The sequence below is a fragment of the Pipistrellus kuhlii genome, unplaced genomic scaffold (assembly GCF_014108245.1).
Source record: "Pipistrellus kuhlii isolate mPipKuh1 unplaced genomic scaffold, mPipKuh1.p scaffold_m20_p_9, whole genome shotgun sequence".
In the NCBI taxonomy this organism is placed as follows: domain Eukaryota; kingdom Metazoa; phylum Chordata; class Mammalia; order Chiroptera; family Vespertilionidae; genus Pipistrellus; species Pipistrellus kuhlii.
Window position 1 is genome coordinate 24,341,588 of NW_023425595.1, and position 18,429 is coordinate 24,360,016.

General features: G+C 47.9%; 1 protein-coding gene across 1 annotated transcript in view; it reads right to left on the minus strand.

The window, feature by feature from the left end:
• SPON1 (spondin 1) overlaps positions 1 to 18,429 on the minus strand; it is a 251,181-nt gene that overhangs the window by 19,708 nt on the left and 213,044 nt on the right. The window contains exon 7 of the mRNA XM_036427060.2: positions 5,718 to 5,782. Coding sequence (XP_036282953.1) covers positions 5,718 to 5,782 — 65 coding nt within the window. The remainder of the gene's footprint in view (positions 1 to 5,717; positions 5,783 to 18,429) is intronic.

The following is an 18,429-nucleotide window of genomic DNA, read 5'->3' on the forward strand; positions in this document are numbered from 1 at the left end:
GGCTGCGTGGAGGCCTCTCATTTGACTTCCTAATGAGATTTGGAAGGGGGAAGGGGGCCATGGGCATGTGTTGGGTAATACCAAAGGAAAATAGCTGTCCCTTCACAAGCGGATAGCCCAGAGCGGAGAGGGTTTGGGTGTTGGGGAAGTCTGAGTGTTTGCCATTAAATAATTCTGTTTCACTGGGGTCTTAGGACGTCTGAGGGATGGGTAAAGGGTCCACAAATATTTTTCCCCCCTAATTTTTCAGTAAGTTTCTCCAATCTTAAAAAAGAAAGGAAGAAAAGCAAAGAGGGAAAAAGGTCCATTGATTCTTTCATCCCCCTTGGAGCTCCTGCCCAGTCTTTTCTTTCACAGCAAGCGTCACTGACTTGTCTGTACTCACTCACTCTGTAACCCCGTTTCCTGTGCACATTTCACCCTGTTCCGGGCTGTTTACCTCTCCCCCGCTTCGCTCTGCAGAAAGGAGTCTCAATGAGGTCACCAATGGTCCTTTATGTGGATAAATCCAATAGGCATTTTGCAACTCTAATCTCACTTGATTTCTCATCTGCACTGGACACAGGCTGACCACTCTCTCCTCAAATGCTTTCTCCACATGGCTTCCCCAACACCAAGCTTCCTTCCCCAGTTTCTTGCCTATTCCTTTCCTGTTTCCTTTGCAGGCGAGTTCTCCTCAGCATTACATGTTGGAGATTCTTGGGTCTCACTCTGAAGTCCCGGACTTAGTCTCAAGCCCTCTCTCATCCAAGCCATGTCGCTGTCTCCCAGTCCTTGTTGACTCAGTGTGTATTTCTCCCCAGGACCTTCAGAGCTCCGGAGATAACTGTGTATGGATCGCCTCCAACTGGATATCCTGAAGCCATTGCCAACACATTCCCTCCAGAACCGAACTCACCATCTTCCCGTTGAACGTCATCTGATGTTCCACATCTTATGAGAGGCCCCGCCAACTCATTAATTGTGCATCTTGACCTGTCTGCCTCTCGCATCCTCCTTACCTAACTGATCGCCATGGCCTGTCCATCTCTCAGATCTCTGCGCCTCTCCATCTCCACTACCACCACGCTAATCAAAGTCACCATTAATTCTCCCTGAGCCTCTGCCACAGCCTCCTCACTGGTGTCACCTCATCTATTCTTACCCTTTTCTCTGTTGGAGCCAGAGTGCTGTTGTTGCTTTCACCTAAATCTGATCATGCCATTCCACTCAAAACCCTTCAACGATTTCCCATTCCTCATAATGCAAAAATCAAAATAACCTAATGTTGCGTGGGTTGGCCCCACACCAAACTCATCTTTGATTTCTGGATAAAGTCACACCATACTCTGTTAGTACTTTATGCTCTGCTCCCTCCTCAGGGCTTTTGCACATAATGGTCTCTCTAGACTTTCTAGAATGTTCTCCCCTAGCTTTGCTTCTTTACCTAGTTAACTCCTATTGATTCCTGAACTCTTAGCTCAATTCTCCTTTCCTTAAGGAAGATTCCTTTGACCCTCCCCTCCCCACAGGCTGGGTTGAGGTTCTAATCTGATGGCAGCTTATGTCTTTATTTCACAGACAAGTCACATCTGTCATCATTGGTGAATGTCTCTCCTCCATGAAACTGTAAGCTCCATGAGAACCTCTGCTCTGCTCACCCCTGGGTCCCTAAGGACCTTTCACAGGATTTTCCTTTGGAGACCCCCCCCCCCCCAATAAAATGTTTGTTGAGGTAACTGAATGTTTTAGTCATCCTTTTCTTTTTAAGTTTAAAAAAATTGATTTCAGACAAAGGTAGAGAGAGATAGAAACATTGATGAGAGAGAAACATTGATCGGCTGCCTCATGCATGCTTCCTACTGGGGATGGAGCCTGCAACCCGACATGTGCCCTGACCAGGAATTGAACTGAGACCTCCTGGTGCAAGGGATGATGTTCAACTAACTGAGCTACACCTGCCAGGCTCAGTCATCCTTGCTAGGACACAGGGTAAGTGTAAGTTCAGACCATTTTTTGTTTTGTTTTTGGTGGGAGTAAGACAATTTGGTGGTCATGCTGCTATTTCATGTTGCTCAGAAGTCCAATTGACATATATGTTTTGATTGATTAAGAAATGGAAGATGAATGGTTACTTAATTGTAGTGAAGAGAGTAGGCACTGGAGTCAGCTGGATACTGTTTGAATTCTAGTACCTCCACCGATGGAGCTGGATGCTGAGATTGGACCTGTCATACCACCTCCGAGCCTCAGTCCCATCATTGGTAAATGGAGGGTCATAATCCTTATGGGGTTTATTATGGAAGTTAGTACAAGGATTTAAAATATATATATTTTGATCATTTTTTACAGAGAGGAAGGGAGAGAGATAGTTAGAAATATCGATGAGAGAGAAACATCTATCAGCTGCCTCCTGCACACCTACTGGGGATGTGCTCACAATCCAGGTACATGCCCTTGACTGGGATTGAACCTGGGACCTCTCAGTCTGCAGGCTGACGTTCTATCCACTGAACCAAACTAGTTAGGGCAGTGCAAGGATTAAGTGGATAAGGAAGGTAAGTGCCTTGTAGGGTATCTGGCAAAGAGTAGGTGCTCAGGGTAAAAGGATTTCTCTCTGCTTCCTTTCTTCTCTCCCTTCCTCCCTCTTTCCTTCCTGAAGCATCTTGCTTTACAGTTTACGTGTTTCTAAACCTTTAAGGGAAAATGGTGTAAGGTTTCCTAACTGGTGTAATTTGTCATCCACACGTCCTGTGGCCCAGATGTCCCCAGCTCCTTCCTGGCTTTGAGCCCCTGCCTGTTCAGAGAACCAGCGGTGAGGAACTCTTCACGTCTAGGTTCTGGGAGCCTGGGGCTGGGAGAAGCTGAGGAGAGAGCCTGAGCAAACCGGATTCAGAGTGGATGTTTTTTTCTGATTGATGTGACTTATGCAAAGAGGGCTGAGGGCTTTTGTGAATGCACATCAGTGTCATTTGGTGGGACTAGCGTGAGACAGACAAATGCCCACCCACGAGTAGAGAGCACAGGGCAGCAGGCACTGCAGCTATTGCTTTTTGATGGAAAGGCACTTCCAAGCCTGGGCAGGTTTTCAACTATGGTCGACCCTTGAACAACAAGTGCCCGGGTCCACTTAACAGGGTGGGGCAAAGTAGGTTTACCGTTGTTCCTATGGAAAATAATACAATAGTCAATAATAATACAGGAATAAGCTTAGTTTTTCATGTACTCACAAGTGTAAGCCTACTTTTATTCTGTATATAGGGAATTTTTTTGCAGTCAATACATACAGTCCTGTACTACATGTATTTTCTCTTCCTGATGATTTTCTTCATAAGTTTCCTTTTTCTAGCTTACTTTATTGTAAGAATACAGTGTATCATAAATAAAGCATGCAACTATGTGGCAATCAACTATTCTGTTAATGGTAAGGCTTCTGGTCAACAGAAGGCTATTAGTTGGTAAGTTTTGGGGGATTTGAAAGTTATATGTGGACTATCAGCTGTGCGAGGGGTTGGCACTCCCCCAAGGGGTCCTCAAACTTTTTAAAGTGGGGGCCAGATTACGGTCCCTCAGAGAGCTGGAGGGCCGGACTATATGAACTACTAATTCCTACTGTAACACCTCGGCTGCGCTCACTGCCCAAAAAACCTGGCGGGCCGGATCAGACTCCTCTGCGGGCCGCATGTGGCCCACGGGCCGTAGTTTGAAGACGCCTGCCTAACCCGTGTGGTTTAAGGTCTAGCTTACCCTGGTTTCAACTTCCTCAGAGGAGATCCAGAGCAAGCTAGAAGAAGCCTCCACTGTAGCCAGCTGGTCTGCTCGTGGTTAGCTGGCTTCAGGCCCCACTCAGGGGCCTCAGTCCCACCAGACCGGGGCCACTCCAAGGCAAGGAGCAGCTTTCCAGACTCAGCCCTGTGGTGCTTCAGGCACAAAGACTTCATGACCTCTCTCCTGGGCTGGTGTGTGCTCCTTCTCTGGGTCCCAGAGACACTCACATCCTCACCATGACATGTATCCCCTGGAGCGCACAGGGCCACCACAGTGCCATTATACAATAGTATCCATGTTCTGTGCACATGGTGCCACTTGGCCTTGCGCAGAGCAGACCTGGAGTGGCAGAACTCTGTGTATTGTCTGTCTCCCTCTGGGCTGGCCATTCCAAGGGGCGGGGACTGTGTATAAGGCTGGCACATAGTAGGGGATGAGCCATTAGTTTCCTGAGTGGTTAAACAGGTGGGCACCAGGTGCCTGGCAACAGCTTCCGTGCCACCAGCTGGTCATGTGTGAGTGCTCCTCCTCCCTCCGCTCCTGCTGGAGTCTTTCTTGTACTTCCTTTCCTACCATTTTGGGTTTGCCTTTTCTCCCACTGAGTATTTCTCACACACACGCCCTCCCCCTCCCTGCCCGCCCATGTTGTTGCCATCTTCATCAATGTCATCATTAGTGGAAGCAGACTGCTCCACAGAGGGGCTAGCCAAGCCATTCTTATAAACCATTTTCTGTTGCGTGACCGGGAAATTTGTCTGCTCCAGGCCTTGCACCCATAAAGGATAAACGAAATTAAGCTTTGTTCAAATAATTTCATGGGATTCAGAATGGCTGCAGTGAGGTGCAGCGTAGGGAGCAATAAGACATGCCATAAGACATGCCTTTCCTCCCCCAACCCCACCCGCCCCCCCCCCCCAAAAAAAAGGAGGCAGGGCTGAAGTGTGTGATGCTCCCTGTGTCTCACAGGTGAGCTGAGGAGTGCTGACTTGATGCTGGAAATCACAGAGGGATTCTAAGCCAGGAAATCAGATTTGAGTTCTTAAAGATCACTCTGGTGACTGTGTGGATGAGGGATCAGATGAGGGAGGCCATAGGAGAGGGGAAAATTGGAGTAGACTAGGTAAGAAACTAATGGTGGGAGAATGGCCAGGTGAGGACTGATTTGTGAGATACTCAGAAGGAACACGAATAGGAACCAGTGATGGGTTTTATTTTGTTGTTGTTTTTTTGTAAAAAATATTTTTATTGACTTCAGAAAGGAAGGGAGAAGGAGATAGAAACATCATTGATGAGAAAGAATCCTTGATCAGCTGCCTCCTGCATGCCCCCAACTAGAGATTGAGACAACAACACAGGCATGTGCTTTGACATCCTGATTCATAGGTCGATGATCGACTACTGAGCCACACCAGCCAGCCTCACTTTTGGATGTGATGAATTCAAGGTCCATGTGGGCCATCCACAGAGAAGTGTCCAAGAAATTGATAGATGGATTTAGCTTCCTAGCTACATACCTACCTGTGCTAGTTTTGGGAGCCATCAGCATACTGGTAGTCACCAAATGCATGGGAGGATGAAATCTCCAAGAGACAGGACAGACAGAAAAGACGGAGACTGAGAGTGGAACCTGGGGTAAGCCTGGCTTTCCATGAGGCAGATTTGCTTAGGATGAGCACACGTATTTGCGGCTGAGAACGTAAGTGAATTCTTACTGGTTAACCCTTATTCTGAGTTGTGTCCTCTGAGGTGTTAGTGCCATTGGAGGAAATAGAAGCCACGCCTGCTTTTCTGGGAAGATAGGGGCACCTGTGTTACTTTGCCCACGGTCAGTGCACCTCCCCTGTTTGTCCACCTAAGAGGTATTGCTGACTTTAAGAACCCAGTTGGCATGGGGTGGCTATTAGGCGGGTGGCTCCGAGGACAAGGCCAGGACAGGGGCAGGGCAAAGCCAGGCTCTGTCTGTTACTTACACGTTGAGAGGCTGCCAGGCTGGCCACTGAGCTTTGGCTTTGATGACGGTGAGGACCTCATCACTCTGCAAAAAAGGACCACAGACACTTAGTGAGGAGAGCTGCGCTCATGGGAAAAAAAGGGCTTTGACATGGTCACACTGTCTACCGCCCCTCACTTACCTGCTATTGAGGCTCTACCAGCCCAGGTGTGGGAGTTATCCAGCCCCAGGGTGGGCAAGCCCTGGGGCCCCCAGGAATCCCCGGGGGTGGGGCTGAGTGTCCAGTATGCCTGGTGCGTTCTGGGCACCAATGGTCCACTGAGCCACAACTTTTGTTTGCAGCTCAGCCCATCTCTTCCCCCGTGGAGCCAGGCTCTGACCTGGACTCCTCCTTGGATGGCCAGACTTCCATATTGTGTCTAGCCTGGAGGGAAGTCTGTGTGCTCTGTCCAGATACTGACTGGGGCCTAGACTGTGGCAGAAGCTGCAATGTAGCCAACAACCAGCCCCAATGATTGTCACACCCAAAGCCTTTCCTGCTGTTGAGACTCAGGATTTTACTCCTTGGGTTGAAGTGGCCAGAATAAAGCTGGGGACCCACACCCCTGCGCCACTCATGCTATTATGCTCCATTTTGCTTTGGACAGTGTGTAGAGCAACCTTAAAGTGTAGGAACCTAAAATATTTTTTGAGAAAGAACCTATCAGTTAACATTTTGAAGGCACGCATTAAGTCATCATTGTGGGGGGAAAATGAGAACTTTGCTGATCTTGCTAAACTCTAAGGTTTGTTTCGGTTTTTATTTTCAATTACACACTGGGAGTGAGGGGGTATCACACTTTTTTCCCCCCAAGGCTTAATACTTCCATAGTCCAAATTTGGCTCTGGCTGGGGAAGTTCCCCAGAATGGATTCAGCTGGTTCTTGATCTACCTCCCCTTTCTCTGGCCCGAGCTCAGCAGTGTTCAGATGCTACTGCCCATTACACACCGAAAAGCCCAAAATGTCATCAGCTGGGGAAGCAAGAGTTTTGTTGTTGACTGAGCAGGTCCCTGAGCCCCAGGAGGGCAGAGACTTGCTTGGTTGGCTCATAGCTCTGCCCCAGTATATATATATATTATTAATATATTTTTATTGATTTCAGAGAGGAAGGAAGAGGGAGAGAGAGATAGAAACATCAATGATGAGACGGAATCATTGATTGGCTGTCTCCTGCACGTCCCCTATTGGGGATAGAGCCCACAACCTGGGCATGTGCCCTTACTGGGAATCAAACCATGACCTCCTGGTTCATATGTTTACCCTCAACCACTGAGCAACACCAGCTGGGCTGCCTAGAACATATTTGGAATGAGTTGGCGGATTTCTTCTTATTTGGGTACCTTGCCCAGAAAATCCTACAGCCCTGAGGAAACTGGGAGGAGGTCAGAGGTGTCTCCAGGATCAGGCCCAAAGATTAGAAAAGGCTTTTGGTCTGGATACTTTGTCTGCTGCCCAGGAAGGAGTAGGTGGGTGGTGGGCCTGAGAGAGGAAGGAGATCAGCCAGATCCAGGTTGGCCGGGGTACTACAGGGACAAGCCACAGAAGCACCCTGCCCACAGCCACCCCGGGGAACCTTGCAGCCTCTCCTGAGCTCAGGCTTCCCTGGGGTTCCCTCTTTTAATCAGAGGAAAGATTCACTGGGTGCATAAGCACCCCACAGTCACACATCTTCAGGGAGAGCATGTCTAAGTCCTGAGAGCTTTACACTTCTCATGAGAGACATTCTTATTTATTGAGAATGTCTCCCTTGATTCTTTCCTAATAAATATCTGTTGAATAACTGAGAGAAGCTACTTATCATGAAGTCACTTGTGAGACCTAATCTATCTCCTGAATGCCAGCGCTGGGTCTCCCATGACCTGGGTTTCCTGTGCTCATCATATATTCCGAGTCCCATACTGAGCTCTTCATCTGACCCCGGAGCCCTGCTCCTCTCCAGCCGGCGCCATCTGGGCTAAAGGCACATCCACCCACTGCCTGAACCAGACTCCAGGCATCGCCAGCATTCCTCTGTCTCCCATCCCTTCACGGTGGTCAGGCCCCAAGACCCACTGTGTTCACCACCTGTGAACCCCTCCACAGTCTCCTCACCGGTCTCTCAGTCTCCTGTACCTTCTTGCTTTTCCCCAGCCCACCCTCCCCCCACCTATCCATTCCTTGCCTAAAGCCTGCAGCAGCTCCCCACAACTCCCATGATAATTTTTAAATTCCTGGTATAGGTATTTTATTTTTAATTCCAGACTAATCCATGCTTATTGTAGACAAAATTAGCACCACAGAAGCACACAGTGTAAATGTTGAGCTCTTTCCACTTTAGCATCTACCCTGCCTTCTGTCTCCTTCTTCAGAATGTTACAGCTTGGTGTGTATCATTCCAGGCCATCTACTACGCATATGCAACTATCTATGTGTGTGTGTGCATGCATGCATTACATACAGCTTTTGGACTGGATATGTTATTCTGCACCATGATTTTTACATTTCCCTCTTAAATATTATATCACGGGAACCTTCCCATGTCAGTAGCTACAGCATCTTAGAAGATCCTCAAATTATGGTAAGCTTGGTCAAGACTAATAAGAAAGAAATGCAGGAGATGAGATACTGTCTGATGATGATCATTTTGCCCTCAAAGAAATGCTTTACTAAAAGGAGAAAAATAAATCAGTGTGGGCGGGAGTTACAGTGGCTTTGCATTGCAATTCAATCTTGGTTTTTGAGTCCTAACTAATGACATATTGATTTTGTTTTTTTGCAGAATAACTCAACACAAATTGTTTGGAACCATCATTAGTGTTTATTTATGGTGATGAAATTCTGTCTAGTTTTCAGAGCTATGGAGGCCCGGAGGATGGTGGGTCCACACGTGTGGGCATGAGAACAGCTTGCTGCTGGAACTTGTTTCATCTGGTGGTGCCACACCATCTGCGGGATCAACTGCTTATTGTTCCTTGTTTGTGATCATTCGTGTCATCCAATGAAACAAGAACGCACGGGCACTCTGCAACATTCACTTTAAAAGCACCATGTTTTTGTTGCTGCATCAAAATTCTCTGGCAGCACCTAAGTCCTACAGGATTGGAGAGTGCCGGCATGTTCATGGCCATATCTAAATGCTATGGACGGGTGGTGAGAAAATTTCCGAAAAAGCAAAATTGCATCGTGTATTCTATATATTTGTGGAATTCCATGTGGATGGATGTGTGGATGTGTGGATGTTCTTGCATGCTTTTTAACAAACATTATTGGCAGATATTTAACTGTTTTAACAAACATTATTGGCAGATATTTAACTGTTGCCATAAATGATACTCTGATGAACATTTGTGCATGTATTTCTGTATTTACAAATCTGAGGGTTCCTGTGTCATAGATTCCCAGGAATGATGACTAATAAAAGATGAAGCACGTGGAGAATTTTGGCAGAGTCTACCAATTTGTCCTCAAATGTCTGTGTATCATTTTATGCTCCAGCAAGAATGTGTATGTGCCCACGTCGTCCAACCTTGGACACCCGGGATCCTGTAATTCTCATTAGTATTGACTCATCCAGAAGGCAGGCATGTCGTATGGCTGAGAGCCCACGCTCAGGAGTCATACCCAAGTTCAAATCCTGGTTTCACCATTCACTAGTTCTATGTCCTTTGACAAGTCTCTTGACCTCTCTTAGTCTTCTCACTTGTGAAATGGGGTTAACAAGAGTATCTACTGCATTGGATTGTCAGGGGGATGAAATAGCACAATTCATATAATGTGCTCATACAGTGCCTCTATCAGCACAAATATTAACTGCTGTTCTCATTCTTATTGACATTCCGGCCACGCTGGTATTAGAACCGACGTGCACTGCCTGAGCACAGGAAGTGGGGCACGTCGTTGTATCTCCAAACTGACTGAGCCTCAAGAGAACCGGGAAACTCAGGGAGCAAATGACAGGAGGTTTCCGTGACTCGGTGCGCCCTGGATGGGGCCACTGGGGCACTAGGCATTTTACATTTTAAAGAATGGAGGGTTTAACATTCAGAGCAAGCAATCCAAACGTCAGATTTAAATGAAAAGCCATTTCACAAGTCTCTGAGGCACAGAAAGGATCTTTCAGTGATCCTTAGAGCCCTCACACATCTCTCCGAGGACCCCTTTCAAAAAAAGTGTTTCAAGGCATTCACAGCTCATGCCTCATTTGCATGACGTTAGCAGTTTTCCAGAGATATGCCAATTAAAAGGAAAAAAAAAAATACCCAACCCAAAACTACAGGTCACTGGTGTTCATCTTCCCGGGGACAAGCGCTTTCATTTTGCTTTTGATAAACATACTGGGAAGATGTGACAGCTGTACTCAGACTTCTTAGTTACTGGGACCAAGTGGGAATCGCCTGGCCCCACACAGGCCAGGGGCTGAGGTCAGATCCAGAGGAGGGAGGGTTCATGTGGAGTGAAGACAGGCTGGGTCTGGTTGGAGGCAGAAATCACATTGATATCAGGAAATGCCGAGACTGAGTAGAGCAGACAGCAAGAATGTGAGTCTGAGGGGGTCAGGGCAGGGGCTGGTGTTTGAACCAACCTTACCCCACAAGGACCCTCCCATTCCCTCCCTGCTTCCTCCTCTGCAGGCGTTGTCCTGGGTCCTGCCCTTCTGCCTTCATCTTCTAGTCCCGAACCACACCTGTTCCTCATCCAAGGCCCCTTTGCTCCGGGCCTCACTGAGGCCAAGCTCTCCCACATTGCTGGTCCTGCCCCACACCTGCAGTCTGAGCACCCCACCCAACCTGCCTCTTCCTCTCAGCAAGAGAAATGGATGCAATCCATAATTAGACAGGGAAAGCAACTGAAACAGGGAGAAGCAATAATAATAGTGATCTATTGTTTTCCTGTGCTAGGCACCTCGCTAATTACCTTCATATAGTATCTTATTTAATCTTTGCAACACATTTCAAGGTGGGCATATACTTTTTAATGTTCAGAAATGCATTTATTTGGTCAAATTAGTTACACAGTCAATGGCAGAGTTTAGACCTCAGCCAAGGTTGCCAGGGAGACCACACCCATGGCCCTGGGAACCCAGGCAGAGGGTGGGGAACCCAGCTAGGGGTGGAGAAGCTGCAATGCAGGGAGCAGGTGAAAGGTCAGCCTGGCGCTGGCCCATGCCTCTGCGCCTGGGAGAGCATATCTGAGAGCTGAGCATTGCAGCCACACTCGGAGGACTGTCAGAATTCACAATACCGTCCACGGGAGCGCTGCCCTGGGTTTGAAGCAGATGGGGAGGCACAGGGGCCTTGAGTTGGGAAGAAACTGTTGGCTACCAAAGACGGGGAAACCCAAGGACACCAAATGCACGCTAGTGATACCCGTGTATGCGCACAGACAGCCCTGCCCCATTGTGCGCCTTTGTGCGTTTATCAGCTTGTTTCCCATGAAAACCTTTGGGGAATAGCTATGAACCCATTTTGCAGATGAGGAAACTGAGGTTCAGAGAAGTCACATGACTTGTTGAAAATCACCAGGAATCAACTCATGCTCTTCCCACCTCCCTGACTATTCTTCTCTATCTCCCTCTCATTCATCTCCCATTTGTGTGTGTGTGTGTGTGTGTGTGTGTGTGTGTGTGTTTCCCTAGCAAGAGTGAGGCTGCCCTGGCTGACAATTTTCTCCCAGGAGGTGCAGGCTCACCAGGTTTCCTCTGGGAGGGCAGCGTCCATCATTCTGCGTTAAGACCCGGATGAGCAGTGCTGGGCCCCGTTTTTTGTTTTTTTTTTATTTGTTTTTTGTTTTTGCTTCTACCCTTTCCCAGAATCTCCACTTACCACCCATGACATCTATTCTGATGGCTTCCACCTCCGAAAGGAAGTGGAAAGTCATCCCTCTGTGAGTGTCCTGGGGATGAGCAGCAGGAAATGAGCCATTTTATGAGGTGATAATGGAGCTATAAGCATCTTTAAAGTCAATTGTGCCCAACGGTCCCTCCCATCATTTCAACTGCCTCTGGGTTTATGGGGTCATAAAGAAAAACAGACACCTCATATTTTTGGTGCTTTATAGCTTGCCCCTGGTCTCATTGGTTTCCACTGTCACCCTCTGGGGTAAGCAGGCGAATGGTCCCATTTCTCAGATGAAGTAACTGAGACTCACCTCTCTCTTCTGAACCTGCTTTGGTCAAGGGCACCAATGAGAGCTCCACAGCCCAGCTCTTAGCTTCTATGACGTTACTGTAGCACTTGACATAGCTGGCCACTCCCTCTGCCTGAAGCTTGGGCTGCCGTCTCCTCATTCACCTCATTGGCCATCCCTTCCCAGTGTCCTTTGCTGGCCCTTCTTCACCTTCCTCCAAACACTGAAGCGCCCTGGGTTCAAGCCTTTGGTCCTCTTCTCTTTTCTGTCCAAACTGCCTTGGGGATGTCATCTTGTCCTATGCCCTGAAATACGAGCTAACTGTACACTCATGCTCACTGAAGTGATAAATCTTCTACCTCTGCCTGGCCTCTGAACTCCGGGCTTATATCAACGGTCAAATGCTTTCATCTGAGGTCCAATTGGCATCTCAAACTCAATGTGTCTGAAATCGTAGTCCTGATCATCACTTCCCCAATCTGGCCTCCCTCCTTTCCCTCCGTGAAACGACAAAGCCATCCTTCCAGTTCTCATCCTTCAAGTTTCTTTCTCTTACATTATACATCTGATCCGTTAGCACAGCCTGTCAACTCCACTTCTAACACGTCTTTATGAGCCAAGGGCTTTTCATCACCTGCTGTGCCACCATCCTGGTCTAACCCACCATCGTCACTCACTGCAGCTGCCACCTGGCTGATCTCGCTGCCTCTTTCCTCACCTTCCTCCGCGCTCCACAGGGGCCATGCCATGCCTCTGGCCAGAATCTGCCAATGGCCTCACCCCTCACAGCGCGTGGGGGCCTTGCTGTGGCCCTCAGGGCCCTTCGTGATCTCCCTGCCCCCTGTTACCCCAGAACCCCATCGCTTATGACTCTTCCCTGTCACCTCATAACCACATTGCTTATGACTCTTCCCTTCACTCTCCCTGTTTCCAGCGGTCCTGGACGTGTTGGTTTTCCTCCACGTGCCAGGCAGTTCCTCAGGATGTGTCCTCTCACTGTCAGAACACCCATTCCTCTGCCTCCTCCAGTTTGCTCACATGTCACCTCTCCGTGCAGCCTCTGCTGACCACACTATTCACAACAGCAATTCCCAGCCCTCCCGATGCCCAGCACCCTCCCCCTCCTATCACTTTACTGCCTTCTCTCTATAACTTGTCACTGTCCTAGGTACTATATATTTTGCTTTTTTTAAAATTACTATTATTATTATTATTATTATTATTATTATTATTGATTTTTCATGAGAGGAAGAGAGAGGGATAGAGAGTTAGAAACATCGATGAGAGAGAATCATCGATCAGCTGCCTCCTGCACACCCCACACTGGGGATCGAGCCCGCCACCTGGGCATGTGCCCTGACCGGGAATGGAACCGTGACCTCCTGGTTTGTAGGTCGACGCTCAACCGTTGAGCCATGCTGGCCGGGCCACTTATTTACTTTTTTGTCATCTGTCTCCCCTGCTGAATAAAGGCTCCATGAAGACGGGGTCTGTTTTGCTCACTGCTGTCCTATCAGTTCAGAATCATGCTCTGAGCATGCTCAGTGAATGGGTGCTGAATGAATGAGAGGCTGTGATAAGGAAGGGGCCAGTGTCCTCTGAGTCCCATTCCACCAGCACGCCCTCAGCCCAGGGTGGAGCCGGAGCTGTGTGAGGTGACACAGGAGGCCTGGGTGTGGTGGGCACTGGACGAGCAGGAGGAGAGCGCCAGCCCGAACACTCTGCTGGGCCTGCAGGTGGGAGAGGGAGGAATGAGGGACAGGGCACAGAGGTCACTTTAGGATCCCTGGTTGGAGCTCCCAGGTCCCCATCGGCCCCTGGAAACCAGGGTTGGAAGTGCCCCTAGCTGCCTTGTCCCCTGGGAAGCGGCCGCCATCACAAGCCGCTGCCTTATCAGCTATTTGGAAGCCGGAGAAGGTATCTGAAACCCATTCACAGATCCACAAGGAGGTGATGCGGCTGCACAGAAGCATTTCAAATTCAATTTCTCTCCAAACACAGCCTGTAATTCTGATGGGAAAATGGCATAATGCTTGTAGATAACAATTTTCCCGAGAGACAGTTTTGTGAAAGCAGCCGGGCACTTCTGCGAGGGACAGGGCCCATCAGAGCGCCCCGCTGCCCTCCACCCGCTGTCAGTCCGTGGCCGGCGCGGAGCTCTGAGCACCGGCATCCATCCCTCCGTGACCCGAGCGAGAGGGCCGTCCTTCCCTGCGCCTCTCTTAGCCACAGGCATCGATTTAGCTCAGCCCTCGGTGACCAAACTGCCAATCCCGGGCTTAACCTCATTTTCTGGATTTTCAATGTGTCCTCCCTAATGCTCGCGAAAGCCCATCTCTCCTCTGAGTTTCGCGGGGGAGCTGGACGGGTCAGTGGGGCATGTCCGTCTCTCCCGTCCCGCTAGCCCCTCAGGACTGACTTCCCAGGCCCTTCTCCCCACCTCCTCCTCTATGTCCAGCAATTAGTAAAGCATTAGTGCCAGGGCCAGGCGGAGAAGTAGGAGAGGGGCCAGGGCAGGCGAGACTCTGCCATCACCCAGGAGAGAGCGGGTGAAGGGGGAGGCTGCCTGCTTTCGAACAGGCCTGGCAGCAAAGGGGCCCAGAGCCTGGAAAGCCTCTGGCTGAAGGTGCCCCAACCTTGCCTGTCCCTGGTGGTCTTAAAGGCTCAGCCTTCCACACTTCTCCCTCCTCTTCCCTGTCCTCCCTCCCCACCTTCCTCTGAGGACAGCTCCCTTCCAGTCCCGGAAGCCAGTGTTAGAACAGGGCCTGGGCTGTGTCCTCCCTGTGTCCCCCCTGCACAGGCCTGGCTTGGGGGAGGTATGCAGGGAATGATTAAGAGATGAATAATGGATTAGTTAATTAAACAATTAATTAATGACAAGCGAGAGGAAGCCTCCGGCCTTGGCTGCCCTCCCAGGGGGCCTGAGGGGCACTGTTTGAGAGTGCTCTGGGATGGGAATGCTGCTGAAGGGTTGGTGAGCAGGGGTGCTGTGGCCTGACTCGCGTTTATCAGATTCTGTTGACTGCGGGGGAGAGTACGCTGTCATAGGGCGAGGGGGAGCAGGGAGGTCAGTCAGGTAGAGACTGGACCAGGAGAGAGCAATGGAGAGGCTGAGGTAATGTTGGGTACAAAATATTATTATTTCTTACCCTCACCCCAAGATATGTTTATTGAATTCAGAGACAAGGAGAGGAAGGGAAGTTGGGAGGGAGGGAAAAAGAGAGGAAGAGAGAGAGAGAGAGAGAGAGAGAGAGAGAGAGAGAGAGAGAGAGAGAGAGAGAGAGAGAGAGAGATCAGCTAGCTGCCTCCTACATGTGCTCCATCTGAGGATTTTACCCACAACCTGGGCATGTGCCTAACTGGGAATGGAACCTGAGATCTTTCAATATATTACTGGATGCCTTTGCAACCAACTGAGCCACACTGGCCAGGGTCAAGGCATTATTTTAAAGGGAGAAGCAACAAGATCTGTTAATGGATTGGATGTGGGTGTCAAACAAAAAAGGGTCCAGCCTAACTCCAAGGGGAGGTGTCATGAAGGCAGCTGGATATCTGAGGCTGGAGTTGGAGAGAGAGGACAAGCGCACATGTGTCAAACACAAGGCCTGCGGGCCAAATCTGTCCCGCCAGGACTTGCAATGTGGCCAGCACCGCGCTGTCATCACTGCACTCCGCTGCGTTTCCATCACAATGACAGTTTATGACTGTTCAGTAAACCATTCGGCCCACGATTTAGGCTGGATTTTAGATTTTGGCCCCTTCTCTGATTGAGTTCGACACCCCTAGGCTAGAGGTATGCATTTGAAAGTCGTCAGCATACAGGAGGTAGTTAAAGCCACTGGGCCCCGGAGTGAGTAGAGACAGAGAAGAGAGTAGGGAAGGTTTTATTATCTTTAAAATAAAAGCAATTTCAAAAGGAAATGAGAATTTATTTGTACACTAAGATCTCCCTCTCCTCTCTTAAGAAGCTTCCGGCCCAGGTATCATACTGTCAGCCTGTTTTGCTGGGTCCTTAAATATAATATTTCACTTCATCATCTCCCTTCATCCACTGATATTCAGAAAAAGCTTTCAAATTATTAAGTAATGAAGCTCTAAATGACCTGGATGGGGGAGAAATAAGCAGACCCTACGGTGTGCAGCAACGCAGCTTCAAAGAGGTTCCAGAAAGGCTGCTTTCTTAAATGGTGCCATTTAAATGCAAAAGAACAACTTGATAAGCTTTAAAAGCTTAACTCTTCTCATTCCTGAGACCCCCATATACTCAGATTATCATCGAGGTAATGGGAGAAACTGTGTTGCTGGCTGTCACTAGAGGGATGTCCCTACCAGGGATTTAAGATCACACACACACACACACACACACACACACACACACACGGCTGGCCTCTGCTGGGCTTCCCATGGTAGCAGTAGGTTCCCTGACGTGAAAACCCCCTTCTGGTTATTATTGTGGCACCACGGAGCAGGAGTTTAAAGAGCAATGTGATGGAGTAAGGCAGACTGAAGTTCAAATCTTGGCTCAGCCACTTATGTGCTATGTAAATTTGGGGAAGTCACTCATCCTCGCTGAAAGGATGCCTCATGTGTAAAACACTTTTATTGAGCTCCCTTTTTGGAGGGGTACAGTCAGAGACTGCAGTGGGCACGGGGCATAGGGCAGTGGACAAGCTGACAGTCCCTGCTCTTGTGGGATATGTCCTCCAGTGGGTTAATAATAACACGTGAAGATGGAATGAGATAATGTAATGTAAGGTGAATGGTAATGAAAAGGTAACTGTGATCACTTAGATGTATTTCTATCACTCCACTCTCTCTTCTCTCACTGTGATCTCCTACTTCTGCCAACCTACCTTTCAGCCTAAATCTCTTACATTACCTGTCATGTTGAGGTTGGCTCCAGGCTGTGAGTTCCTTTGCCTGGAATGTCCTTATCTCTTTCTTCTTAAGCAACTCCTCCTCTAAAAAGCTGGCTTCTTCTTCTTTTAAAATAAAAATTTATGTATAGTTGTCCATTATTTTCTGGGGATATGTTCCAAGACCCCCAGTGGATGTCTGAAACCATGGATACTTTTGAACCCTATGTACACTACTATGTTTTTTCCTATACATATATACCTATGATAATGCTTAATTTATAAATGAGGCACAGTAAGAGGTTAGCCAATAATTAACAATAAGAAGAACAAATATAATAATATCTATAATAATAATAGAGGAATATGCAAATTGTCCAGGATGCCATCACAGTAACAAATGAACAGTGGGCTGCATGGGGCGACAAGGCCGGCAGGGGGGTTAGTGAGGGATGACCAAACGACCGAACAGCAGACTTATGTGGGGCAACCAGGCCAGTGCAGGGGGGACAGTTGAGGGCCACCAGGCAGGCAGGCAGATGAGGAGTTAGGAGCCAGCGTTCCCAGATTGTGAGAGGGATGTCTGATTGTCGGTTTAGGCCCGATCCCGGTTTAGGCCCAATTCCAGGGATCGGGCCTAAACCAGCAGTTGGACATTGCCCAAGGGGTTCTGGATTGGAGAGGGTATAGGTTGGGCTGAGGGGGTCTCCTCCCTACAAGCACAAATTTTGTGCACCGGGCCTCTAGTACTATAATAAAAGTTATGTGAATGTGCTCTCTCTCAAAATATTTTATTGTATATATTCAACTTTTCACTTAAAGGAAGCACTTTATAGCTTCTCTTTGGCATATCTGAACTGCCAACATCATTACTCTAGTAGTTTGGGGCCATTATTAGGTAAAAATAAGGATTATTTGAACACAGTACTGAGATACCATGACAGTAGATCTGATAACCTATATGGTTACTAAGTGACTAGCTGTTGGGGAGTGTATAGAGTAGATATACTTGGCAATGAGATAAATCACATCTTAGGTGGGATGGAGTGGAATGGCATTAGATTTCATCACACTACTCAGAACTGCATGAAATAGAAAACTTATGAATTGTTTATTTCTGGAATTTTCTATTTAACATTTTTAGACCATGGTTGACATGGTAATTGAAACTGTGGAAAGTGAAACAAGGATAAGGGCGGGGGGGACTACTACCGTGTTTCCCCGAAAATAAGACATCCTCCGAAAATAAGACCTAGTGCATGGAAAAATAAGACATCCCCTGAAAATAAGATCTAGTGCATCTTTGGGAGCAAAAATTAATATAAGACACTGTCTTATTTTCGGGGAAACGGTATATTTAAGGTAGTCAATGTTATATATATATATATATATATATATATATATATATATATATATATATATATAGTAAAATGATACTATAGCCAAGCTAACTAACATACTGAGATCCCCATATAGTTGACTTTTTTATGTGTGGTGAAATCTACTTTCCTAGCAAATTTCCCATATACAGTATTATTAACTATACTCACAATGCTGTATATCAGATCACCAGACTTACTCATCCTGCTTAACTGAAACTTTGTACCCTCTGTCCAATATCTTCCCATTTTCCCCACCTCCTGCATCTGGTAACACCTTCTTGATGCCCTCTACTCTCAAACCATCCTTTCCTATGACCTCAATCATGTTGCATTATTATTTGTTCACT